Source organism: Diorhabda sublineata, chromosome 7 (genome assembly GCF_026230105.1).
Source record: "Diorhabda sublineata isolate icDioSubl1.1 chromosome 7, icDioSubl1.1, whole genome shotgun sequence".
NCBI classification, from domain to species: domain Eukaryota; kingdom Metazoa; phylum Arthropoda; class Insecta; order Coleoptera; family Chrysomelidae; genus Diorhabda; species Diorhabda sublineata.
This window is the reverse complement of record NC_079480.1, coordinates 18,361,725-18,389,173: the sequence shown is the minus strand read 5'-3', so window position 1 is coordinate 18,389,173 and position 27,449 is coordinate 18,361,725. Positions and strand designations below refer to the sequence as shown.

At 32.0% G+C, this 27,449-nt stretch overlaps 2 protein-coding genes across 2 annotated transcripts in view; both read left to right on the top strand.

Annotated features, from left to right (window-relative positions):
• Positions 1-100: 100 nt before the first annotated feature.
• Positions 101-15,641, top strand: LOC130446658 (odorant receptor 22c-like). The gene is made up of 7 exons (XM_056783030.1): positions 101-168; positions 3,021-3,412; positions 5,079-5,260; positions 10,338-10,437; positions 10,488-10,577; positions 15,302-15,457; positions 15,512-15,641. Exons 1-7 carry the CDS (start codon positions 129-131, stop codon positions 15,557-15,559), a joined length of 1,008 nt encoding a protein of 335 aa, XP_056639008.1. The 5' UTR covers positions 101-128; the 3' UTR covers positions 15,560-15,641.
• A 1,724-nt stretch (positions 15,642-17,365) lies between these two features.
• The window catches only part of LOC130446478 (uncharacterized), a 40,684-nt gene continuing 30,600 nt past the window's right edge, over positions 17,366-27,449 (top strand). Inside the window, exon 1 of the mRNA XM_056782763.1 lies at positions 17,366-17,581. The gene's annotated coding sequence lies outside the window, so the exon portion shown is untranslated. The remainder of the gene's footprint in view (positions 17,582-27,449) is intronic.

The window sequence follows — 27,449 nt, the reverse complement described above, 5'->3', positions numbered from 1 at the left end:
TGTGTATGTCTTCAACGTTGAGTCTACTTAGATTATATTGCGTTGCTCCCGATGAGGATGCAATGTTCAATCCCTCAATTTTTTTCTATTTCAGATTCGCTATCATATCTATTCTTGGTTCCGTACCAATGATAGGTAGTTTTACTCATATGGTACACACAATAATGAGTAAGTATAGAACTTTTCTATTATTTGGGGTTGATTACTTGATTTGATAAATGTAAATATTCTAAAAACATCAACAGGTAGCTGAGATTTGAGCTAAGCATGAGGTTTGAGGCTCATACAAATTTGGTTCTTTTGGTTCTTGTGGATAGAGGATCCACCCATCAGAATGAATATGTGGTACGTGCGAGGTCATGCTTGCCCGTATGAATTCGTCAGCTCCAAGTTTCTCTCCCTACAACAACAATATTTAAAGAAACGGTTTCGTTTCGAGGATGGCCTCGATTATCGAACAATTTTCCTTTACAGAGCTGTGTTTTGGGTAATTCTTTTGGGGTGCTGGTCTTTCATCAATGTGTGGGTCTGCCATCTATAGCAAGGTAAATGGGGTCTAGAATATTGACGGATGATCAAATCAGTATAGTTATCTGGAACAAACCACTTTTTTGGAGAGTTAGTCACTTGACTGTAAAGCGGATACAACTACGGATGTTTTATTCCCAGTAGTCGGCAATTTGGTTGATGAAATATCTCTGCAGGTGACAGGCGAATAGCAGTAGCACATCGAATTCAGAAATTGGAATAAGGTTAACCTATTTGGTGGAATCGTTGAGGAAAACTAGAAAATTTTCTGGAAATACTTCAGTTGCTACTACCCATACCGATAATGGCGTCTAGTAGACCAAGATGTGAGGAGGTGGATTTTAGAAAAGATAATTGCTTGATTCAATAATGAATCATATATTTCTATGTTACTAGCGATGTTACTGGGACTTAATTAGCATTTGTTTTGACAGAACCTGAGATTGACTACTCGCAAGACAATAATCTTTTGAGCGAGTGATGAGTTGCAGTATGCGTTTCCTTTCTATTCGAATATTGCTCCCAATTTAGTCCGGAGTAGTATTCAGATCGGCCAACCAATTGAAAATTAAGTCTCACTTTCCATCGACCACACCGATTGGAGCATTGAGTCGGGAGCTATTAGGATCAAATGTCGAAAGAACGAATCTTTAGTGTGCAAGCAATGAATGCGATATCATCCCCATAAAACTCTATAGTGGCATATCCCATAGGATATTAATTCCTATGGGATTATAGGATATTGCTTCGAAATAAGCTCTGCATGCCATACTTAGTCAAAAGCTTCCTGAACATCCATGAAAACGGCAGCTAAGCATCGTTACCAATTCATTGCGCTCGGGTTATGATTATCCGAAGATCCGTTGTGGCGTTGTTGCCAATCAAGTCTTTACCCATGACGCTGATGAGCGATATGAGATGGTAAAATTCAGGCTTCATGGAGCTTTTGTCGAGACTTGAAATTGAAATCGTGTTATGAAACATTCGTGGAATAAGTTGGAGAGTTGGAAAGGCATCTTCTAGAAGGTTTTCCAATGTCTATATTTTGTTCTCACTTAATAAGGTGATTATGTAGAGCTATGAATTATATTTTTGGTTGAAGTGTCGATGATAAAGTTTTCAAGGAAATTGAGTTTTTCATTTCATGTAAAGATTTCGGGAATACGGGACATCCGTAACAGGAATTCGACAAGGTGACAATGTGAGCCCAATATTGTTGAATTAAATTATGAAAAATATTAATAATAGCGTAAAAGAAATTTCTGGAGGACACAAGATAGGATTATGATCAATAAAGATATTATTCTAAGCCGACTACGCAATTTTGATATCCAATAACGAGGAAGATCTGCAGCGTTTACTATATCGGTTCCAAACAACAGCCGAAAACCTTGATATGCAGATATCTGTAAAAAAACAGAATCAATGGTGAACTAGCTATGAACTGCAACCCAATTCACTGGTGTATGCAATGTAATGAGATGATTAGATCACAAGTGCCAAAAACTTACAAAAAGATAAAACAAATATATTGCCATCGATAGTAAAGTCCGCATGTACAAAACAAACCGTAAAACTTATACTTACATATGCAGGAGAAACTCGAGTGAACACAACCAAACGAAGAACATGATAATAGCAGCAGGGATGAAAATGTTAACAACATTCGGAGGAGTGAGCCTTGCAGATCAAATGAGAAGCAATGCCAAAAGAGAAGAAAAGAAAACAGGACATAGTACGATTCACAAGATCAGGATTTTTTGAAGATACCACATCGATAAAATGATGGGACTTCCCTAGAGCACGAAAACAGGACATGTACTTCTTAAGAGGCTGAATATAGAAGAAACAAAAAAAATTAGAATAGAGACTAAAGGTACTTTTAAAACGATATTACAAGCATTGATAAAAATAGGTTGAAATGTGTTAATTTATATTAGTCTTAAGAAAAAGAAGAAGTTTACTGTATAGTATTGAAGATGACGACTTCATCTTCGGATGTCAGGTATTTTTGACCATGCAGCTCAATGTGCGACTATTCTCTTTTTGATCATGTAAGATTGTTGCCAAATCGCAACACCTTGTTTATAGTGCAAGCCGATTGTCTGGCCTCTTCACTTTCTCTGTTTGTTAGTACTGATTTAGAGAATTCCAACCATTCCATTTCTAGTTCTATTGCTTAAACGTATAGCCTATCATGAATCCAATTGAAAATCAATGGCACACTCTGAGGCGATATGAGTTGGACTAACTTTATGTTCAGAAATTCACGAAATTAAACACAAAAAATTTCAAGAATAACCTCTCGACCACAAATTGAAAGAATCTGAAGTCTAGATTAAAAGTACAATGATATGATGAGATATTTTTTATAAGGGTAGGGAATGAGCTCTCCTTTTATACAAGGGGTGTCAAATTAAAAACGTACCACCCTCGATTTGCCAGTTTATATTGCCTTGTTGGAAAGCATATGATCAAAATATTTTTTTCAGGTGGAGAATACAATCGTGTGGCTGGAGACATAACATACATTTCTTCATATTTAACAAGTTATATTGCGGTTTGGGCATTCATCATTAAATTGAACCGTGTTGCCGAGATACATATTTTTTTGGCGGATATTGAAACATTCGGAAAACCTCAAGATTTTGATCGTAATAATAACAATTTCAATAAATACTCAAAAATAAACTACGTCTTCGTGGAATTTATGGTGTGGACTTCAGTTTCTGGTTCGAATATATTCCAAACCAAGAATTGCCAAGAGGAAAATTTGAAATTTAATTTGACGGAAGTTTGTGGGCTAGCTACATATACGTGGTTACCATTTGATATTGATTATAGTCCCGTGAAAGAGATCTATTTAATGTTTCAAATATTTGGAGTAAGTTTAATGTCACTTGATCTCTAGGTAGTTTTTTATTTGTGTCTATCGTATGTTAATGTCAAAAATCTACCTGCGCAGTTGCTCTCTTGGTCACTCTTTATTTAGTGCTCTCTAGATGATGTTTTATTTCAGCAGCAATGGAAAACTATGATAACCAAACACGGCACTAACAAACTGATTCACTAGAAATTTCCCTTTAGTTATATTCCAGTGATGAACACAGGCATTGTTAAAGGAAACTTGGAAAATACTAAATGAGCTGACAAACAGACAGAAGAAGATAAGTAATCAGAAGATAAGATTGTAGATGATACTAAAGTAGCAAGAATTCAATACGTATTTCTCGAGCATTGGACCCAAACTTGCAACAAATACTAAAAAACCTGAAAATTCTTATTTCAAGAAGAAGAAAGACAACAAATTATGAATCAGTGGAAGATGACAGACTTAAGAGAAATCAAGGAACTGAAAAATAAAGCTGCACCAGGAGTCGACTAGATATCAAAGGAAGATGAATGAAGAATGAAATATGAAATAAAATAGTACAACTAACCAATGAAATACTGATAAGTGACAAATTTCCAGAAGAACTGAAAGTAACAGAAATAATATACTATACACAAAAAGGATATCAAGGATGATGTCTTGAATTACAGACCAATTTGCTTACTAAGTACATTTTAAAAAATAGTAGAGCAGGTGATCAAAGCAAGACTGGTGACTTGTGTCCAGAGCAGTTTTGGATTTGATAGAAAGCAGTATGGATTTCAGAAAGGAAATAACACACTCAGTACCACCGTAGACTTACTTGAATACATTAGCAACGAAATGATAAAAATAAGTATGTGGCTGCAGTGTATATAGATTTACAGAAAATTTTTGATACAGTGGACATAGAGCTGGTGCTGAAAAAGCTAAACAAAATGGGACTTCAGGAAACTGTACCGTAATAGGTGGAACTGAAAGTCAAAAGAAAAACTTTAGTGTCGGAGTGGCCCATGGATCGGTACTTGAACCACTGCAATACCTACTCTATGTTCACAGTCTACAGTTAGTAAATCTCAAATCAAAGTATTACATGTTTGCAGATGACACTGTAATTGTTACATCTGGATATACAAAAGAAGAACTTGAAACATCTATAAACAAAGATCTAAAATTATACTTTAAGTGGCTTAAATATAAATAAAACTGAGTACATTTTAATAAAACATAACCAGAAGAAAGGCTGTCATTTTAAATTAGTATTAGAAGATGTTGAGCTTAAGAAGACCAATGTATATAACGAACATTCACCGATAGTTTTAACATAGAAAATGAATGGATATAAAATTGACATATTTGCCAGTAATAGGAAAACAGAGCAGGCACGAGGAAATAAACGACAATGAATAAAGTTATGATTAATTCTGCAACGTAGATGGGATTCGTCATAGACTGTACCAACTAAGAACACAAAGAAATCCACAAAGGAACATGTTTAGCTCTAAACAGGAAATATTCTAATCAAATTGATCGAGATATAGGAATATTTTTTCCAAATTGTATCCAAATCGTGAATTATTATATAGAGTATACTATTAGATTTACTAAGATTATCAATGTTTTATCAATTGAATGATATGAAGTGATAGGCCGTAATAATTTTTGTTTTCATTCATAGGTTCATCTTTTATACGTAGTATGTGGATTTATGGCTTGGCAGGTATTCGAAATTACACAACACATAATAATTAGGATGAGAGATGTCAAATACGTGATGTTCAAAGCCTTAAACCAAGAAGATCCTTTGAAAAGAAAAAATCAGTTACATTTTGCGATTAGATACCATAATGCTCTTTTCGGGTAAGATTTTTTTCATCTTTGTACAAAATTAGAAAAAAAAATCGTATGGATTTAAATAGATTGTGGCATATATTTGCACAGACGTTCAGAGATATTCACTAGAATTTCAGCCACATTGGGTGCTTAGTTTCAATTCGAAAAAAAGTCACGAGAATTTTACTCCAGCTTTTTTGGTTTGGCTCAGAAACAGAAGGTCGTAGTGTTAGTTTCTTTTATGTATCGTGATAGCTACATCAACGAGGCAACAAGAGAAAAAAGGAAATCAAACATCATTACTGACTATAATGCAACAAAAGGATGTGTCGATGATTGGTCCAACTATGAAGCTATTACAACGTTGGCAGAAGAACCAAAAGATGGCCTCTAGTAATATTTTTTCACTTTCTAAATGTTCCCACATACAACGGTTTTGTATTTTATAAACATAAACGACTTGCAAATGGTGAAAAGGAAGAAAAAGCTATGTCTTAAGCATCGTTAAAGCAGATCAACGATAAGAAAGAGAATTCAATTAGGTATATTTGGAAGATGATCACCCACTAAGGTACAAAAAGTTGGTGTTCAACAACAAACATTAAGCTCTAGAGCAAGGAAAATATGTCATCTTTATCCAGGATCGTGTGACAGCAAATACAATCAGAGATGTTCGGTGTGTGATAATTCAATTTGCAAAAATCTTTTGCTAATAATGTGCACATCGAGATCAACGATAACTGCTGAAAATCTTGAGATTTTTTATGTGTGCTCTAATTCGATTTTAATTTGTAAATAATTTTTATTTTTTATTGAACTTTTGTAGGCATACATTTTACTTGTGTTGACTAGAATAAACCTTCTTAGTCTTTCAATGTGATTTCAATTGAAGTATTATTTTTATCGTACGTTCTGTTAAACTTTGTATATTTTTTTAATTATAATTCATCATAATGTACATAAATTATGTTTAAAATACATTATTCTACAAGTTTGTGATAATAAACCGTTTTTATTGAACTCTGAATTAGATGCCGGGCATATTTCTTAAGTAATTTTTTTCTCGCAACTACATAAGGGGGACGTTATTTTGGTTTATTTCGCACAAAAATTAGAAGAAAAATTTTAGCATAATGTGTGTTTACTTTCAGGTAACAACAATGATTAGATTAGGGGGTGCGTGTAGACAATTGATTATATAAACGACAAGCTACTAAAAATATTAGATTAGAAAACAAACATCGGAAGAACATTTGTTGTAAATGGGCAAAACAAATTATATTTGTCGATATTTGCTATATTTGTCTTTGCGGCTATTCAATACTCCACACAACATATTATTCATACATCAAAAAATATTAAATAAAAATACATCATCAACATATTGGAATTCAGTTTTGGAAATTTGGAGCTAAATATTACAGAATTTTTCAGGCTACAAAATCCTAAAAATGACACAGGTCATTGCCTACAATGAACTGTCATTGCCTGCACCGAACTTCAACAACGTTATTTGCTGATAATGGTGGAGATACTATTTTAGAGCGATATGGTAACTGGAAGTCTACCAATGTCGCTGAAGGATAGATAATTCACCCACAAATTAAATCAAAATTGCCAAGACTATACAAAATTTCTCTCAAGAAAACAATCTAAATGATGAAGTATCCGCTTCATCTTCATGCTCTGACAATAACAAGCATTTCAATATACCAATAATTTCAAATAATTTGAGCTCAATTCAAGATTTCAATATAATCTATTAGTGCTTTTCAGATAAAAGTATCCACCTTTAATAACTTTTGTAATACTGGTATTTAGAAAAAATCCAAAAACACGTCAATTTATGTTGGAAGGGGCAAGCATTATGGCTTATTTAAACTTACTGGAAAAGCCACCCCCTCACCCCTAGCAGCATCCCTTTTATTTTTTTAAATTACTTTTCATATTTTTTATGTAAAATTTGGATACTCCTCTTTGAGCTGATTTCAAAAATGTATAATACTTGTAGGTTAAAGTGGTTAGTTTATGAGATAAACAATTTTTCTTTTAAGAGCACAAATTTTACTTATTATTTACTTTCACCTTATTTGCCTGTACTAAAATGAGTTGTACAACAGTTCAAACTCTTTAATCTTTTTAACTGTGCTATTTATTATGAAGTTACAATAAGTGTTCAAAATGAGTACCATTCACTTCCATACAATGGTATAATCTATTTTGAAATGCCTCTCTGACATTGCTTAATACGGCTGGATTTAATTGTCGACATTCATTTTCTATCCTCTCTCGTAAATCATCCAGAGATTCTGGTTGGGTAGCATAAACTTTTGTTTTTAAATACCCCCATAAAAAGAAGTCTAGGGGTGTTAATCCGGTGACCTAGGTGGCCACTCCATCATCTGCCCCCTTCTACCTATCCAACGAGCGGGGAATGTTTCGTTTAAAAATTGTCGGACAGGCATAGCATAGTGTGGGGGAGCTCCGTCTTGTTGAAATACCAGTAAATCTTCGGAAAGGTTATCATCATTTTTTATTATTGTTGTAATACGTGGGTCAACCCCTTCCCTGAGTAACTCAAGATATGATTCACCATTTAAATTTCCGTTGATGAAGAAAGGTCCGACAATGTGGTCACCTAGGATACCACACCAAACGTTTAACTTTTGGGGATGTTGTGTATGGAATTCACGCATAATATGTGGATCACTTTCAGCCCAATATCTACAATTATGCCTACTTACTAAGCCATTTAATGACCATGATCATTCATCAGAAAAGCAAATATTGTTTAACAATTGTGGATTGTTATTGATAATTTGCGTCATTGATTCGCAAAACTCTAGACGACGATCAAAATCATCTTCATTCAGCTCGTGCACCAACTTAACTTTGTATGGGTGGTACTTGAATTTATGTAGAACTCGGAAAACTGTAGAAGATGAAACACCGATCGCTCTACTTATTGTTGACAACGATTGGGGTTGTTGAGCCTCTAAGCTGACTTGCCCTAAAATTGCCACTTGGATTGCTTCGTTATTTACGAGTCCCTCTCGCTTATGCACTTTATTGCAAACAGACCCTGTTGTGGTAAATTTCTCCATCAGTTGAATTACATACTTATGAGTTGCATGTCTTCCGTCATGTAATTCGTTAAATATTCTAGCAGCAGCTCTTGCACAATTATTATTTTGGTAGTATAAACCTACAATTTCAATTCTTTCTTGCAAAGAGTAAACCATTTCAGAGAAACAAAATAAATAATGTATCAAATTACACTATCAATAGTGACTACAAATTCTAGTTGACAATGTCAAACTTTAATAAGAAGTAGAGTTTTTTGTTGTTTGGATTTTTTAAGTAGAATAAATAGCACAGTTAAAAAGATTAAAGAGTTTGAACTGTTGTACAACCCATTTTAGTACAGGCAAATAAGGTGAAAGTAAATAATAAGTAAAATTTGTGCTCTTAAAAGAAAAATTGTTTATCTCATAAACTAACCACTTTAACCTACAAGTACTGTACAATTTTGAAATTATCTCAAAGAGGAGTATCCAAATTTTACATAAAAAATATGAAAAGTAATTTAAAAAAATAAAGGGGATGCTGCTAGGGGTGAGGGGGTGGCTTTTCCAGTAAGTTTAAATAAGCCATAATGCTTGCCCCTTCCAACATAAATTGACGTGTTTTTGGATTTTTTCTAAATACCAGTATTACAAAAGTTATTAAAGGTGGATACTTTTATCTGAAAAGCACTGTATAAAATTATCGTGTCGCCGTGTTTGTAATTGAACTCCTCCGAATGGGCTTCACCAATTCTCATAAAATTATGTGTGCATATTGGGTAGGTCTGAGAATCGAACACTATCTATTTTTCATCCCCCTAAATGTTAAGGATAGTCCACCAATAATTTTTTTTTATGCCACAGCATTACAACAAACATAAAACTCTATACGATATCTTTTATTTGATAATTATAAACTTTTATTTTTTTTCATGACTTAGAATAAAAAATATTATATTACTCCGAATTTTTCACCTCTATAAGATCAAGCCCTATTTTTCCATTATGATTTTTTTATTTTTATCCACAGATCCGCAATAGGATTACAAGAGGGCAATCAAATATAATAATTATATTACGATAAATTCTTATTTATAATTTCAATTTCCTTTTTATATTGGTCGTAGCAGTGACTGTTATACGTATCATTTTGATTTTTATGTGCTGTTATATTAATTTTACTCTCATCATAAATTTATCATCAAGCTCCAGTGCAAAAATTATTTATTAATAACTAAAAAGACAGTTTTCACTAAACCACTAAACACAAGCTATGAGCTCCTGCTAACAATGGCCATTGTCGTATCTGTACATATTGTACTTAACATTTTTTGTAAATAGTTTTAAATAAAAACAGTAACGTGTACGTGTATTATAGTTAAAGGTAAGTCAAATAATGAGCAAAAGAATACAATATTGAATCACTATTCCTCACAAATAAATATTTTAGGTTGATTTATTTATAGGTTATATGTACATTCAGCAATGCCAATAAGACATAAAAGGACCAATTTGAGTCGTCGAACTATCAATTAGAACGGAGAGATTCATAGTAAACAGAAGTAGAGGAATTGACCATCAAGTTCTTCGAGCATTTACATCAGATTTATTTCTTCGACTAGCATTCCAGTAGGAACCTTATATAGAATATTGGGCTCATTTCAAAGTGGTTTTTTAACAAGTATATGTGGCATATTATCGCCCAATTGATAGTAAAAATATGAATAAGTATTTTTGGTGCCTACACAGCTATTAAGAATTTTAATTTGTAATATATTCGTTACTTTAATAAAGAATACTTTATATAAGCAAAAATTAAAATATAAGAACTAAAATGTTCCTAATTTTGTTCTATAAATAAATAATATAGAGAAATGTGCTTTATATTAATGTTAATAATGAATCGAAATGGGTGTCGAAAAAATAATGTACTCACCACTACTGGAAACGGTTTTTTCGGACCTAGTGTCTTGAAGACTTTTTACGTAAATTACTATTCTATTTAAACTTTTTATTGCAAAAAATGTTATTATTTTCAGCTTGGTAGACAGAGTTAATGAAATCTTTGGTCCTTTCATGTTTACGCATATGGTTGTAACATCAATTATAATGGGGACAGGCATATACATGTTTTTACATGTAAGTATATTCCATTAATACAAGTCTTGAAGTTATCAGTTATTTTTCAGTCTAATTCGTTATCAAGCATGTTTGTATTTATTGGATGGCTTTGGGGATTGTGTATGGTTTGCTTCAGCGGTCAACGTCTACAAAATGAGGTGAAACTCTACATCATATAATTTACTTATTCAGAGATCATTCATACAGGTTATCTTGTCATTTTTTGAGTGTGATTATCATAAAATTGAGCATAAACAACAATTTCCTTCGGATAATAAAAGAAAATTATTTATAAAAGTTGTATGGAGCAATCTGATTGAAAGTAAAATAATGTATTACAAGATTTTGTAGAGAGCATTGATATTGACATTCAATAAAATCCTCTTAGGTCTCAAGTGAATAATTCAAAAAAAGTAAATGAAAATTATTGAACGAATTAAGTACCAAAAGTAGACAGAATAAATATGGAATTAATAAAGAATGAAGTGAAATACTAGTCTAAAACATATAGATAATGACAATGAACAAGATAATGATTAATTCAATGTCTTTTAAATTATAATAGATAATACATAATAGATAATTAGTGATGAGGATTTACACGAGTCAACATTTGATGCAAATGATATTATCAATTGAATAATCAAAAAATATCATAAAAAAGAGGAAATGTTATTGATCGACCTCCAGTAAGACCTTATTGACCTTCAATTAGTATTCAATCGAGAGAAGTGAATCATCGACATGAGTGGATTAACATGGGCTAGAAATTAGATTGGATAAGATTAATAGCAATAATTTGGAATTTGTCAGAAGTGAATATAATTTCAGTTAAAGACGAAACAGACTACAAGAGGTATAAACAGAATAACACCGTTCAATTTACCCTAATTATGGGAAAATTGAACGGAAAGAATTTAAAAGCGATTGGAGGTCAAAATCAAAAGTCAAAAAATGATGACATGGTGTTGGTTGAAGAAAAAAAATCTAAAACAAACAATACCGGAAACAACAACAACAGAAGTTGAAAAGATGGAATTAAAAATAAACAACAATGAAACCATGTGAGTTAGGAAACAATGTGCAGAGATTCAATAATAATTTGTTGATTAATAAAACAAGTTTTCAATGATAGTATAAAAGCTAGCAACGTTTTTGGGAAAGAATTAAAAATTCGGTCAAAAAAAGCCTATTCGTGTCACGAAAAACGAAAGGAGAATAGAATTACGATAGTAAATGCACCGGACCTAACCTAACTTAACCTAACCTAACCTAACCTAACTTCCATTTCAATAGAAATAGAAATAAATGAAAAGCAATTTTATTCCACAAAAATAAAGTTACTTTCCTCATCCGCTTCCATTGGAGGTAGATCATTCTTTCCAGGATACAAAAATTTTACATCTACAATGATTGCATCGATGGATCATCGGTTGCGCCGTTCAGAGCAATTCACGAAGATGCAGGTCCAAGTTATCTCTAATTGCCCCCCTCGATATTCTTCTTCTCATGTGCTGGATTCAATATTTTAGGTGTAGGACCCTGTTTCAACAAAGTGCTCTTGATGGTTCGATATTTCTGCTTTTACTTACCTGCTCACGAAATGACCGCGATTTTCGACCTTGCGAGGTCGCGGGAATTTCAAAAATATCGTCGTCTCCTGTAAAATTTCATTGGCGTTTTTCGTTTAGCCGAGAGTTTGAAGTAGATCAGTTTTTAGACATGCTATCTCTCTCACTTTCCAGATCGTCCTGAGGTCTACCTGGCGATAGTTCTTGCATCCATCAAATTCTTTTGACGTGAATCTATTATTGCCAGATATTTTTATTGTTTTTTAAACTGAGCCAAACGTTACTTTTGTTCAAAAAAATATTTTAGTACGGTTGAAATGATGTTATTTCAGTATTTGAAGACCCAAAATTAATTTACCAAGCAATAAGTCTATCGTTGAACCACATAAATCTGAAAGTGGAATTGAATGGTCATGTTGAAACAGTACAGACAGTCACGTGTTATTTCGCACAAGCGAAATAGACTACAGCAGCTTTTTATAGTCAAGATTGCATCAGTTTATCAGCTCTGGTGTATACGTTCCTGTTATTTTCAAAGTTTTAACTAAATTAAGTTACAATGGCTAGTCAAAAATTGAAAAGTGATGCTTATAAAGACAGAAATTGTAAGATAATAAGCGCCAATCAAAGATATTAAACAATCGTCCACATAAATTTGAAACTGAACTTGAAAATATATATTTGGAATAAGCTCTTGTTAATTTTTTTCTTGTCCATTAGGCTGATGATGACATGGCTCCTATCATTAGTAATGAAATAGTTTATGTAAACTTCAACAATTGCTATTCATACCGATTTGAGAGTAATAGTAGTAGCTAATTATGGAATAATATTTCACATATGACAAATAAAATTTAATGTAGAAGTTGTGATACGCTGCTCAGACACAAATATTCTGATAATACTTCTTGGTACCATGGATCATTTGAATGCATCACTGAAACTCTGGATAAATTTGAGTGTGGGAAATCAAGAGCAATTTATAAGAGTCAATCATGTTCAAAAAACTTTCTCTACAGAGCTTTCACACCCGAACTTTTCTTCGGAAAGGTAAAGTGCGACCTTTCAAACAAGTAGGGCAATCAGAAAAGCATCAGTCAATCTTTCAAAATATCATAACAGATGAAGGAAAATCTTTGTATAAGACATTTAAGATATGAGGAAAGTTTTTTTTATATCTTCGATGTTCGATTCCATATGTTTTCAAACACTTTCTGAACTAAAAAATCAGATGATAATTTGAAAAAAATTTATTTTGACCCATCAAGCCTACCACCATATAATTGTACCAACATTTACTAGGAGCTCGTTACATCACTAATTTTTAGGGAAATTTTCATTCAAAACATCTAACATATCTATCACCTCAAGCATCCGGCTGGACCGTAAATGACGATAAATATGATTTTATTTGGTTTGTTGGAGAATTGTTATTATTATAGGTAAACAATAGAATAATAATTTATGAAATTTTTCATTTTCTTACAGATAATAAATTATTTAGAGACGATAACAGTACAAAAGACGATGATGACGATGAAAATGATAGCGGTGATAATGATTATTAAGATGCCTTCGTTTCTGGGATAAAATTATTGATTCAATTTTTTGTTTATTTTCATACTTGCAATTGATCATTATCTTAATGTACGATATATTAGAATATTTTGAAATTTTTTTTAATCCAAAATAAGCGTTTGGTATGGTGTAAACAACAATAAAAATATTTAGCAATAATAGATTAATGTCGCAAAAATAATGAAGAAAAAATAAAACCTTTTAAAATTATTTTAACAAGTTATATTTCACTGGTAGCCCTCATTTATACATCAAAATCAAATGTTACACAAAAATAATTTTTTGAAATACGTTGAGATACTGCGGGGTAGCATCTGTGGTAAAACGTTCACGGGAAACCCTGTTTTCAGCGTTATTTCGATATTATAAATGAGGTTTGTAAATGCAAAACTGGCCTCGTCCATCACAAGAAGAAAAAACCGAGAAAACCGTTTAAAATTGTTATTCTGATACATTTTATTATGTAAATTGGGAAATATAATTAGCAAGTAAACATTCAGTGTGATATAAAATAAACGAGAAAAACACATTCAAACAAAACAAACGAGTTCGGATAGAGAAAGTTTTGCAATATTAACATGAATAAGGCAAGTTGTGGAACAGCAATTTTCGCAAAGATGAAAGTATATATTTGAATGAACAAAAATTACAGATACGTTATATTTATTCTGGTTAAACCCGGAAAACTATAATTACTTCTTTATAAAAATGATTATGTTCTGAAAATCATCAGATTGAATTTCTTCTCTTTCTAAAAATAGATTTCCGGCACTTATCTTCGTTGGTGCAACTCCTGTTTACACAAGTACGTTTTATGTAGCTATTCTTATGAAATCTTGTCAAATCTTTTAGTTTTTGGGTCCATTCAAAAAAAAAGGTTAATACTAACCGTCTGTCCATCTGTCTGTAATAGCGATATTTCCTTATATGAAGCATAGCTGAAGATGTGCCAAAAACAAAAAAATTTTAAATATTATTAGAAAAAATTTGATTAAATTAACCAAAATGTGATCTTATTGGTCAAATAACCTCAATTGATATGAATTGATATCAATTGATGTCAATAGATATTTCATATCATTTTATTACCCAAATAATATGAGATTTGTCAAGAAAAAACAGGGAAAAAATTATTGAATGAATGGAATTTTTGATATTTTCTTGTTCAGCTCTTCATGGAAACTTCCTTTTATAAATTATTAATATTTACGAAGTGTCTTTCGCGCCGGGGGTATGACTATTTTTTACTTGTTTTTGGATTAAAAGCAACTTTTTCAATAATATGATCTAATTTTGTATGTCTGTGAGTCTTTTGAAATGGAAATGGCTGTATACATTTGCTGTATAAACTTTAATACATATAAATACTTTCTAAATCTAAAAATATACTTATCCAACCTCAATAATTGTAATAATGCTTTACTGGAAGAGCTCAAGATTTTGATAAACATGTTCGCATGATCTTCATCTTGATAAAACCAAACTTAATATATTTAAATTGAATTTTTCTTTCCGCATGTATGGAAATTCAAGATTTTAGGTTTGAGCATTTTGAATATAGAAACTATGGATTTATCAAGACGATATAGTATATAGCTATATATAGTAGCGTTTTGGCTTTATTCAAAATTGCACCTGGTCAACTCTTTGTTAAAACGTTGCTGACTCCTTTTCTAGCATCTATAATAGTAGTCTCAATATTTTAGATTTTGAATAAAATGTATCAATTTCAGTCATCAGAATTGGCAGTCGCAGTTTACGACTTACCATGGTATGATTGTGACCAAGAATTGAAAAAAGATGTTTTGTTTGTCTTGCATAGATGTCAAGAATTTCAAGTATTGAACGCTGAAGCATTCGGAATTATGGATAACGAAATGTTTTTGGGGGTAATTTATGAAACAGGCATTGTAAAGTTTTTATAATATTTCAAAATTTTTCAGGTTCTGAAACTCACTTACTCATACATAACTTTATTAGGCAATGTATAAGGAATCTAATTACAAAACTATGGAATTTATTAGAAAAATTTAGCTAATCGTTGTTGTCGTCAATAAATATTGTAATTATGATGATTATGAGTAAATTTTTTGTTAATTCCATACCTACACTAGTCTTTCCTATATCTTGTCTTCGTCTTCCAGTCTCAAACTCCTCTCCTCATTAGATCTCGTTGTGTCTTCGCATAGCATCTCTTTCGTATTCCTGCCATATTTATATCAATAATTACCTTTGCTGTTTTGAGTTTTAGTCTTCTGGGCAGTTTTACTAATGTCTTTTTCATCGTACAGATTCTTTATTTCCTAGTACTTCCTTCTTCTACATATGTCTGCCTACTTTTTTCCTTCTAATATCCTCCTATGTCTTCTTTCGTTTTATTTAGTATCCACGTTTCACCGACATAAAGTAATTTTGGTCTAATGATTGTCTAATATAGATATAGCTTAGTTTTTGATATATGCTCTTGATTTATTAGTATCTTGTTTATTGTTCCTGCCTGTTCGCTTCTTTGAATTAATCTTGCTTCGATGTTTTCTTCCTCATCGTCATTGTATTTAATAAGGGTTTCAAGGTAGACGTTGATTCGTTAAATTGTAGTGACATTTTGTGAACACTAGTTGTGGGACCTAATGCATTTATTTTGCTCTAAAGTTATTATACCTAAAACATTAGTAGGTACAACTCTGAAAATTTTTGACTCTTTAAAATGTGAAATTCTGGTAGTATATTTTCCCAAGTTTACATAATTTTTCTATGAGTTACTTCATTTATTCCAGAGTTAAAGGTATTGGTGATAATTATTATTCAATTATTAGTTTATTGCTTTTCATTTTGTGGAAAAAAAGCAAAAAACGGCAGAGCTCCTAAAGACCTGTACCGAAGAAGACTTCCAGCACTGCTTCGATCAATGGAAAAAACGTTTGGAATGGTGTGTGGCGAGGGGAGGGAAGTATATTGAATGAGAGCATTCAAATGTGGAATACTTTTTCGTATCCAGTCTCGTCATTTAATAGCCAGACCTCGTGTAAAACAAATCTTAGTTATATCGTTAGAAATATAAATCAGTGAACAAAGTATGAATTAAATAAAGTCCTTACCACAATAACAAATCAAAGATTATATTGATCTAATCTAATCGATATAAAATTCATCTTCTGCTATTGCAGGCCTTGTTTGTAGTGCCTGTATGCTACAGAAATTGTTTTAGACTCTAATTCAAAGTAATAATCACCAAGCAACAACAAGCACTGATGTTTTTTAAACATGGATTCATATAAATCTGTTTTCTTATGGTTTTCTGTAAAACTTATGTGCTGTTTGTTCATATTTTGTAGTAGCATATCCAGCTTCTAAATTAGGCATCTGTTTTTGATAAGACACTCTAAAATTCATGATAATTTTCTTCAGAATGTTTCTTTATACCGAATGGTTTACTTGGCATGTACAATGCAACGATCTATAAATTTTCTAAAACATACATTTTATCGAATTTAACAAAGATTACCTTTTAGCCGATTGGAAAATTCATTTCTGCTATCTTATGATTGTACAGGTTGTCGCTGTAAAAGCTAAAAATTCATAATATTCAAATTTAGAAAATATACTTAAATATAAGCTCTACTCACTCTAATATTGCGAATTTCAATAAGAACATTATGCATAATCCTCTAAATAAAATTCATGATATGCTTTCTTGTGTATCTGGCCTAAAAAAACAACTCCAGAAGCTACAAAATTACGCGCCAGCGCCTGGAGTCTTTTTAAAAGTGTTTTTGATTTTCCGTTGAACTTCATGTGTAGTTGTGATTTCGCCGCCGTTGAATGACGGCGCATCAACGCTGTTCGACTTAAAGCGACGTTTCTCATAAATACTCTCAGAATTAATTTCGCGATTTCGTGAATTCGTTTTCATTTGGATCTATTTGGTTTTGACAAATTTGATTTTGGGAAGTTTTAAGCTGTGAATTTGATCAAACTTTTTTGTGGTAATTTGAAAAGAAAACATATTGAAGGTATATAGATATTGCTCATTATCTCTTAAAAAAAGTTATCTAAGTATATCGGATTAAAAAATTCTCGTAGTAGTGGTCACGCATGTTCACAACAGCTATCAGCAGCTTTCAAAATTTTTAAATCATATCGTATGAAAATTATCCTTGATGTTAATGGTGTATTTCCTTAAAGTAATGTTGATAGGTACTCGGTGAGTATGTAAAGAGTTATTGTAGGTAAATAGAATGATCCACTAAAGATATCATACATGTAGAGTGGTCAATACGTACGAAGAAAGGTCGTTTATAAATAATAAAACTGTAATAGTTTTTCAGGATATTTCTTTATAAGAACACTAAAGCTTCTTCTATACATCTATGAAAATATGATACGTCTGAGTTAAAATGTACGTACATCGCTTGCTTAATTCCGATGTCACTGTTGAATATTTTACTTTTTAACTCAGCCTTCAGCTTTGCGAACAGAAAATAGTCAGACAGGACCAGGTCAGGACTATATGTTGGGTGTTAAATGGGTCTTTTAAGTAACCAGCGCACCGACTAAAAATAAAATAAATTGCAGCATAAACCGTCATTTCCACAACAAGTGTTCTTTGTGTCCCATTTAGATAAATACTTCATAGTATTTCAAATATCATTAGAGATATAGACGTGCCGCTTTCACGACCCTGTATTAATTTTTTATAAAACTTTCAAAGTCACAAACAGAAATATTCCAACTACTTTTGCTCCTGAAATACAAGGCGAAAACAAAAATGCTTTTGGAGATGTTATTATTTCTCAGATTCTGTATAATTCAATAAATTTTAGCTCCAAAAATCAGAAAAATCCATATTTATGTTTGTTTACTTAATAGTACGCCATAAATTCTCGTCGTCCATTTTGTCTTTTACATACACCACATACAGTTTTAATTTGCCTTAAGGCATTTAAAATCATAAACAATTACCTTTGTAAGTTTCTGAATGCTTCTTAGGCTGAGGCTCAGAGTTCATCTATATTATTAGGCGATTTGTATAAATCTCATTTTTTAAGTATAACCATACAAAGAAGTCTATAATACTCAAGTAGGTGACCTAGGGGGCCATCTGATTGGCTCGTGTGTGCCAATCCAGCGTCTACGAAAATGAGCTCTTAAATATTCTTTAACTACCCATGAATTATGAGCAGGCGCTTTATCTTGCAGGAAATATATTTAATATCTATGTGCTTAAAGTATGTCCACTCCTCTTAAGCTACCCTCAAAAATTGTATATAACCGCCCAATATCGCTGGAAACGCAAATATATTAAACTATATTAAAAAATAACTACAATTAAAAACTGTCTCCATAGAGAATAAAATTTTAAGGCAACCGTCGTCACGTAGTTTTGCAGACTTTCAAGTTTTTTATGTGCGAAAATATGGATCTGTTAAAAAATAACAGATTTTCTGCTTTTCTGCTTTTCTATATTCACTCATTCACCTTAATTCGACGGATTATGTTGAAATATTCCCTTTTTAACAAATGGAAGACAGATATCACGATTTCCATTATTCCGAAGTCCGGATAACAGCATTATTCGAATCGTTGGAGATGTAAAGATCTCCTTCAATGTCAGTGATATGTCAGAATTTCAAAAGAGAAAGTATCAAAAATCCGTTAATCCTCCACTGGAGAATGAATGAGGAAATAATTATTTTTTTATATCAGCGTAGATTGCGATATGAAGTACTACCTTTCAAAAGAATATGTGTTTCGATTAGACAGAAAAAAGTTACTGTCATTTAAATGAAGCTACTTTTGTTATTTTTAAAACAATTGATTCTAAACAATTTCGTGTGTTAATTTATCATTGCTTCTCGATAAAAAAATACTTTACAAGCTCATCAATGGCTTCAAAAGTGTTATCCGAACTCTGCTCCATCGGAAAGAACCATTTGTTAATTAGTTTGCTGAATATAAACGTGGTCCTACAGACACCGATGATGGTGAACATTTTGGTCGTCCAATGAAGGTTGTTCATCGACTGTTTCTCATTGGGTTATTAAAGAATAGTATTTCATACAGTTGTATTTTTTTCATATCATCAACGATGATCTTTAGGCTGTTTGTGTCCACGCTGTCTTATTATGGTATTTCATTTGTAGACAAAGCCATAAATAAAAAAAAATAATCCAAATAATAGCGAAAGAAACATCGATGAATATAGGGATAGATCACTAGTATCATATTCTTCTATAGGTGCTATGTTAATTCTGGAAGTTGTAAATCATCAACGTAATTTGAATTTTGATTATCACTGCTTTAATTAATTGATTGTTATGATAATTATAATTGATTACGTAAACCTATGTCATTCTACCCTTCAGGGTGTGAGGCGCATGGGGAGTTGAGCTAAGATTTAGTTTCACTTCTTCACACTATTCTTCATTATTTTCAACTCCATCGCTTTTCGTCTAATTCCATTCCATTAATGCTTTTTCTCTTCTATTTTTCCCTTAACTTTCCTATTATATGTTTCTCTTGGTCTGCTGCTATTTTCTGCTATTGCTACGTAAGGTTTGAGACAAGTGAAATCAAATATTTATAATTGAGAACTTGGCTTCATTGTTTTAAAAAAAGATCAATAATCTGCATGTGTTTGATACAATTCCGTTTGAGGTTCCTCCAAAACAGTGATTTGAACGTTGACCTGGAATTTTTTTTTTGATCTACGAAAATGAAAAAAAAATCATTGGGTGCAAAACAAGGACTGTCCGGCGGATGAGCCATCAAATCGATGTTTTGACTGAGAATCCGCATGGTCATGGTGCAGAATGATTCGTGTACTGCGATTGGTTGCCCCGATTTATTCAAACACTTCTGGCAAACAAATGTTGTTGAACTGATCGTTTTACGTTGCTCTAATTGAAAGGTGGCGACATGTCAAATTATTTCTGAAAAATAGGCGATTATTTTCTTCGAAGTGCTTAGTATGCAAACAATTTTTGTTAGATTTGGCTCCTCGATTGTTGCTTAGTTTTAAATAATGATGCGTTGCGCTACAGACACTGATAAATCCTTCTCGCTCTCGGTTGCGCTTTCTAACAGATCAGTCTAATATCCAGTGCAAAAATTTTTCCGCGTTTATTCAAAACTTCAGATTCATATTTGAACCACCTTCGTATATGAGTGAGAAAAAAGAAGTTTCCTGTTAAATCATAGTATATAGAACATTCTGATGAAAACCTAGTTCATATGTATATGATTGTTATGGTTATGAAAGGGCCTTTGTGAAAATATTGAGTTTTTGTGATATTTTTCAAGACGATTAACAGAATTAAGAATTTTCAGAAACTGTTTTTGATACTTTCAAACAATTCCATAAACAATTAAATATTCTAAGTTGCATCTAATGTTCTTCGTGTTCTAGCTACAAAAGAAAGTTATAGAACCTCCAGTGGGGGGGTCGCGAACCTTTCTAATCTTGTACACTATATTTTCGGCAATTCAATTGAAAATTTACTATTCTTGCTAGAAATTAATCTATATCTGGAATAGTTTTATCTAAACACTTCTTCCAATAAAATTATCAAGTTCACTTTTTCAGTTTATAGATTCACATTCAACCTACTAGATTTATATCGATGCAGCTCCTAGCATTCTCCAAAAACGAACAATTTTCGAAAAAAATTAAGGTTTTGCTGTTCATGACATTGAAAAGTCCACAAAAAAGCGAATGAGTGCGTGACTATTAAGGAAATTCATGTTTCCACTTTGTCATTTACCTTTCACTGATTTATACAAATTGAACAAAGAAATGGAACATTAGAGGATTGTACAATTGTTTGTTATTATGCCTTCTCCTTCACGCCAGATAGCCCGAAGAATTAAACAAAATATTCCTGTTTTGTTTTTTTCTACCAAGCCTCAACTATATTTATGAAATTTTCTCGTTGTAATTTTTTAAATTTTTTATTTCTGTTTGTCATATTCATTTCGTATCAAGAACGTCCCTCTTGTTGATACTTAGTTTGAATTATATTATAATTCTAACTTTATTTAAAAATATTGTAAACTGCACTAACATAACTTTTAATATACATTGAAATGTCTACACCATTTTGTTTTCTCAAATTTAATATGACAATTCCTTGAAGTTATTAAAAGTTTTGAACTCACACCGTGCGAAATGCGAGTTGTTAAAAGTTTCCAAGTAAAGTTTTCATCGTTTCTGTTGAAGGTCTTTAGCATTTAATATAAAATGTAGAAGTATCTGTAACGGTTGAGGTATAAGCGATTCCAGCTTTTGGTATCATACTTTTAGAAAGTTATTTATATGCGCATCTCGAGGATATTCTCAGGAGATTGATTATCAATATTACTGGACACGATTAATTTAACTCTCCTTGATTAGTACCTCATTGTTTAACGCTTTTGGATTTGGTCCAACAATAAATAATTTTCAGGAATAGCTACTTTTACGAAAATATATAATATATATTATATATATGGAATTATATAAATATATATTATATATTTATATAATTCCATTATATCAAAACAAATCGATTTTTATTCCAATTTACTATTAATTTTAGCTAGTATCTAGGGACGTGTAAATAAAAATTTCTGTACAAAAAATAGAGCAAAATCTTTTATTCTATAACAATATTCTTTATGTGATATAGGACGTCGTACTTATAAGGATCCATATTATAGGGAGATCAAAGTGAAGTTCTCGTTATTTAAGACACACTTTGCAGCTTGTGAATCTTTTCCCTCACCTTCGCAAGACACTTTGACGTCTATATAATATTCTTCCGGTAACTAATAGCAGATGTCTCATGGATTCTAACAAAATATAATCTTCGAACTTTTTTTTCAAGCTTCCTTCATGTAAACGTCTTTCTGGCGATATATCAATGCTTCAATGTTTGCTAATTCATTTTTCTACTGATTACTTTTGATTCTTCTACCGTCAAAAGCAAACTGTTATAGAAAACGGTCATCAATTTGAGTTCGAGCAAATACCAGCATTCAGCTCACTTATTGTGAGCCTGGGCTGAGATTAAATTGCGTGAAATATTTTTAATTGCTTTTGAGTTTAGAAAAAGAGATTACACAGAGCTTAACGATGAGCATCATCCTTATTATAGACAGACTTTAAGACATGTTTTTATATTTTTTTGTTTCAACTAATTTTCAAAATGTTACTTGCTAAAGACTGATCAAGTCTTCAGTGACTTCCTACCTCTTTTCAGAGGTTTGTATCCTCCACCATTTGATTCAAATATTGGTATTTTCTGTATACCTATTCACCCAGAGTGATGTCCTCCTCTCTGACAAAATCCAACACCTATAGTTTTATCTATATATACAGGGAGCATATATTATTATTTTCCTTGTTGCTTGATCTCCGTGTTTTGATTTTTGGTGAGCTATTCATAGAGATATGTGAAATCTCTATCTAAATCATCGTCTCCTATTGTGACGTTCTACAAAATTATATTCATCTTCAGTGTTACCGTTTACCACAAACATTCATACGATCTCTCATTATTAGGCCAAGACACTAACTCATAAAATCATTATATCTCTGGAACTTTTACTTTTTCTAAATTTAGATGCATCGCTAAAGAGCGGCAAGTTTGATAACTATACAAAGTGCTCCAGTCATTTACTAACCCCCGATTTAATTGAATCAAGTTTCAGAAGACCCTGTATACCTTCCTTTGACACAGAATCTCCCTCCCCCTCACGAATAATTTGAAAAAACTATTGGAACATGAAGGAAGAACCAGCTAAAAGAATCTCTACCTACACGATACTTGACGTTATAAATATCAAAATTGCTGTTTCTATAGTTGATATGTAGTTCGAGAAGATACCAAACAAAAAAGTTTCAAGCACAGACTATATCAATCAGTTGATAAATAGACAAGTTCATTGGCAACAGGTTTTTGACTACCAGATTAGAAGAAATAAATTTTCCAATTACTATCACCAACTATCGGTTATTGTAGAATTTTCCAATGTGTTTGTGATTAGAGAAAGGAAAATATCTCACTGTATATGAAAAACTGTAACTGGAAGGTCGTAATGCCAAACGATCCCTTCTCGCTCACGGCTATCAATCAAAGGACCAGCGTACAACGCCATTAGAGATTCAGTTGTATGATAATTGAATAATTAATTAATAAATCGATTTTACAACAATGCAGATATATAAGATGAGACTGGACTACATGCCCAACTATTATGTTTAAATTGGATGAATAACAGTATACAATTTCATATCTACATACTGGACTATGAGTTTTTTTTACTGTATAAACAGTATAAGAACTGAAAATAATGGTGGATTTATACGATGTTTACCTTTTGAGAACAATAAATTTTCTCCAGTGTGAAGAAATATCCGTGCACTATGGACTCAGACAGTTTAAGAACAATATAAAATCTGTTCTCTTATAAGGGGCCGAAATATAACAAAAACATGTACTACACATATTCACCGATGTCTTTGAATTGAATGTAAAATTTTTTGGCCAAAAATCTGAAACATAACTCAAGAACAGAAAATAGACTTAACGATGAGGAATCGAAAATGGAAATGGATAGCAGCAAACATAGCCAGACAATCAATTAATTGTAATACAACTAGCAGAAGAAAAACGGTAGACATACATCTAGGTACATGAAAAAAAGCTACAGAAATAGCCCGAGATAGAGAAAGATGGAGAGCCGTCGTTAACAAATTTGGACGGAACCCACAGAAAGACTCATGAGGATAACGGCATTTTATCACAGCTGCTGATACACTGACAGGTATCCTTGCTCCACTGGAAGGAATTTGAAAATGATGACGATGATAAAGAGAAGTTTCGGATATTTACATTTTTTTGGATAGCTTCTTAATTCAAAACTTGTAAGAAGTCCACATTCATTCCAATAAACAATTACCAAATATCTAGTGGAGAAAATTATTAAAAAATACAAGGTGATTGATTGGTGTGCTTCCTTTCTCTTTTGAAATATCAATTTGGAAATTTGAGGGATTATAGCCAACATCAGTTTCCACATTTTAGAAGTATGAAAAATCTCACAGAGTGTCCCATGTCAAAGTTATATTTTTTAAAATGAAACAACTTAAATTATATTACTGTTCCATTAGAGCAACGTATAAGGGTCAATTCTGGATGATACACCAGCATTTGTTTGCCAGAAATGTTCGTGAATTCTGGAAAATCAATCGCAGAAAACGAATCATTTTCCAGTACGTCAATGCGAGCTCTCACACGTCAGTTCAAACAGAAACGTTTTTGTACAGTCAAAACATCGAATTGTTGAGTCAATCTCAATCGGGATGGAAAATATGCGTCGACAATTGTTCCAAACGCATGGCAGAAGTCTGAATGGAGAATATTTTGAAAAACAATAGAGCCATATCCAATTATAAATATTTGTTTTCATTTTTCGTAATCTCAAAACTATGAATGAATCAGAATTATTATATCTGATAGAAAATAGGGGTGAAAATACTTGAGAAAAAAAATTTAAAATTTTGTTTCCACACCTAAAAAATATGCCTAAAAAAACTATACTATATATGTTGTAGACCTGAAAATATAATTAGAGAACTAAAAACAGGTTTTAAAATCCTAGAAGCCATGTGTAACCTAGAATTCAAGAAATAATACTGTTAGAAATGTTTATATGTTCATGGTAAGGTATAGACAAAATGAAAACTTAAATACTATAAAATTTATAGTGTAAGTGATATAATGAGTATTTGAGTAGAAATTCTTCAGTCTAAAAATCGCAGCTAGTTCTACAGTGCAGAAAGCTTCAATTCCTGGAAATAATGAAATACAATAACCAAAGTCACAGTAAATGACTAATCTAGAACAGGCACTGCGGCAGATACTAGGAAAACGGATTACAATAGAGAAAAGCATAAGTGATCTGGAGGGGATCAATAGCAAAGCAAAAAAATATTTAAGGAATAATGGAATGTCAACTAACTGATGATACAACATCAAGAAGAGTTGCAAGCATTGGACATACATTTTACCACACAAGCGTATACAAAATTGAGATATGGAAGATATCATACCATCCATCCTGAAAATGTAGCTAATGGTGGGAATGCTATAATAATTAGATAAAATCTCCTGGATCAGGTAGAGATAAAATTTAAAACTGATAAAACTCAAACCAAATCTGAAATTATCAATACCAAAAACCAAAAGTTTCTGAAAAGTAGAGGAAAATAATTTTTATGTGCGAAGATGTGTATCAAAAGGCAAGTCTACCTACTGGTCTACTGACCTATAAAAATTCATGATTTGATGGGCAGGTTCTTATTGAATCATATGCAAATTGACGAAGGGTAAAGCACGAACTCGGATCATTCAATAATTGTCGTTAGTGAAAGTATTAAAGAAAAATAGAACAGACTAGAATTGATAAATGAACTAACATACTGTCATAGTTTTAAGATGCAGAGATCGAAGCAATCGTGAAACGAATAAAATATTTATTATTATTAGAACAAGACCTAAACTAACCAATTATCCAAGAGAAATCAAAAACTCAATCTGAGGAAAGGAAAAACCGATGAGAAAATCTAGAGCCCTTATTGACAATATAATAAAAACGAAAGTCTGATAGATTCGTTAAACATCAAGTTCACTTTCTAGCCAAATGAAATGGACGATAATATTGACCAAGGAATACCAGAATGAGAAGAAGAGATTTAGCTGAAGATATTATGAAAGTGATTTGAGAAAATTTAGATCCTAGAAACGCTTCCGGAATTGATCTCATTCCCGATGAAGTACTAAGACGACTATCAAGAAAAACAATAGTTAAACTAACACATGTAATCACTGTAATGTTTTTCTTATTTATTCAACTATTTCTATCGGTGTGATAAATTTATACACTGTATTCCACTTATTTAATTTATTTAAATATGTAGACTAGATTAAACTAACTTATATAAAAATTTACTTCACTATGACTATTAATTATAAACTGACTAACTCGTTTATATATACTAAACAAAGTTCTCAAAAATTGTAGAAAATAAACCTGCTTGACGGCCTGTCTTTTGGACTTGTCGTAACTCTAGGAAAAGTGAGCTTCGTTCCATGTAATCAGTTTGGGTTCAGAAAAAGCCAATTTACTATCGATGAGGTTCACCAAATCACCATTGTCACAAAAAAATCGCTGAAAATTCTGATGCACAATATTCGATGAAGTTTGGTATGTATTTGCCTATACACTTATCTATATTTTATAATCCTACATCTAAGACAGGCTCTTCAGAATTTACCAAGAAGTGCCACTGGGTGGTGTGTTGGAATCTCTACTATAGCTCTTGTACTCGAATGACCTACCTTAATTATAAAATAAAACTCTAGCTACCTTTGAAGACGATACTAGAGGTATCAGTAGGAAATAGCGATGGAGAAGTGATAGCTGTCAATTAATAAAATAGGCAAATGGACGAAAAAGTGGAGGATAAAAATAAATGAATTCGAATCAATACGTAAACTTTACCAATAGAGCTCAACAACATACACCTAACAATATAAAAAGAAATCCCATACACAAATACAGCAAAGTATTGAGGTATAACTCTCAATTGCTAACTTCACTGGAAAGCTCATATTTAGAAAAATGGGAACCACTTCAAATTGAATAGGATCACCCTCTGTGAATTCAATTAACTTATTCTTTATAAACATACTCTTAAATCTATTTGGTCGTATGGTATTCAACTATGAGGCTGTGCTAGTCAACGTAATCTAAAATTCATCCAAAGATTCCAGAATAAAGAGATAGGAAAAGCATCTTGGTACACTCGAAGCAACTCTCTCCACAAGGATCTAATAT

Coding starts and splice junctions, on each gene's coding strand:
- LOC130446658 (XM_056783030.1), top strand. CDS start 129: ATGATAGGTAGTTTTACTCATATGGTACACACAATAATGA. Junction 3,413..5,078: donor TAATGTTTCAAATATTTGGA/GTAAGTTTAATG, acceptor TTTCATTCATAG/GTTCATCTTTTATACGTAGT. Junction 10,578..15,301: donor GTCAACGTCTACAAAATGAG/GTGAAACTCTAC, acceptor TATCAATTTCAG/TCATCAGAATTGGCAGTCGC.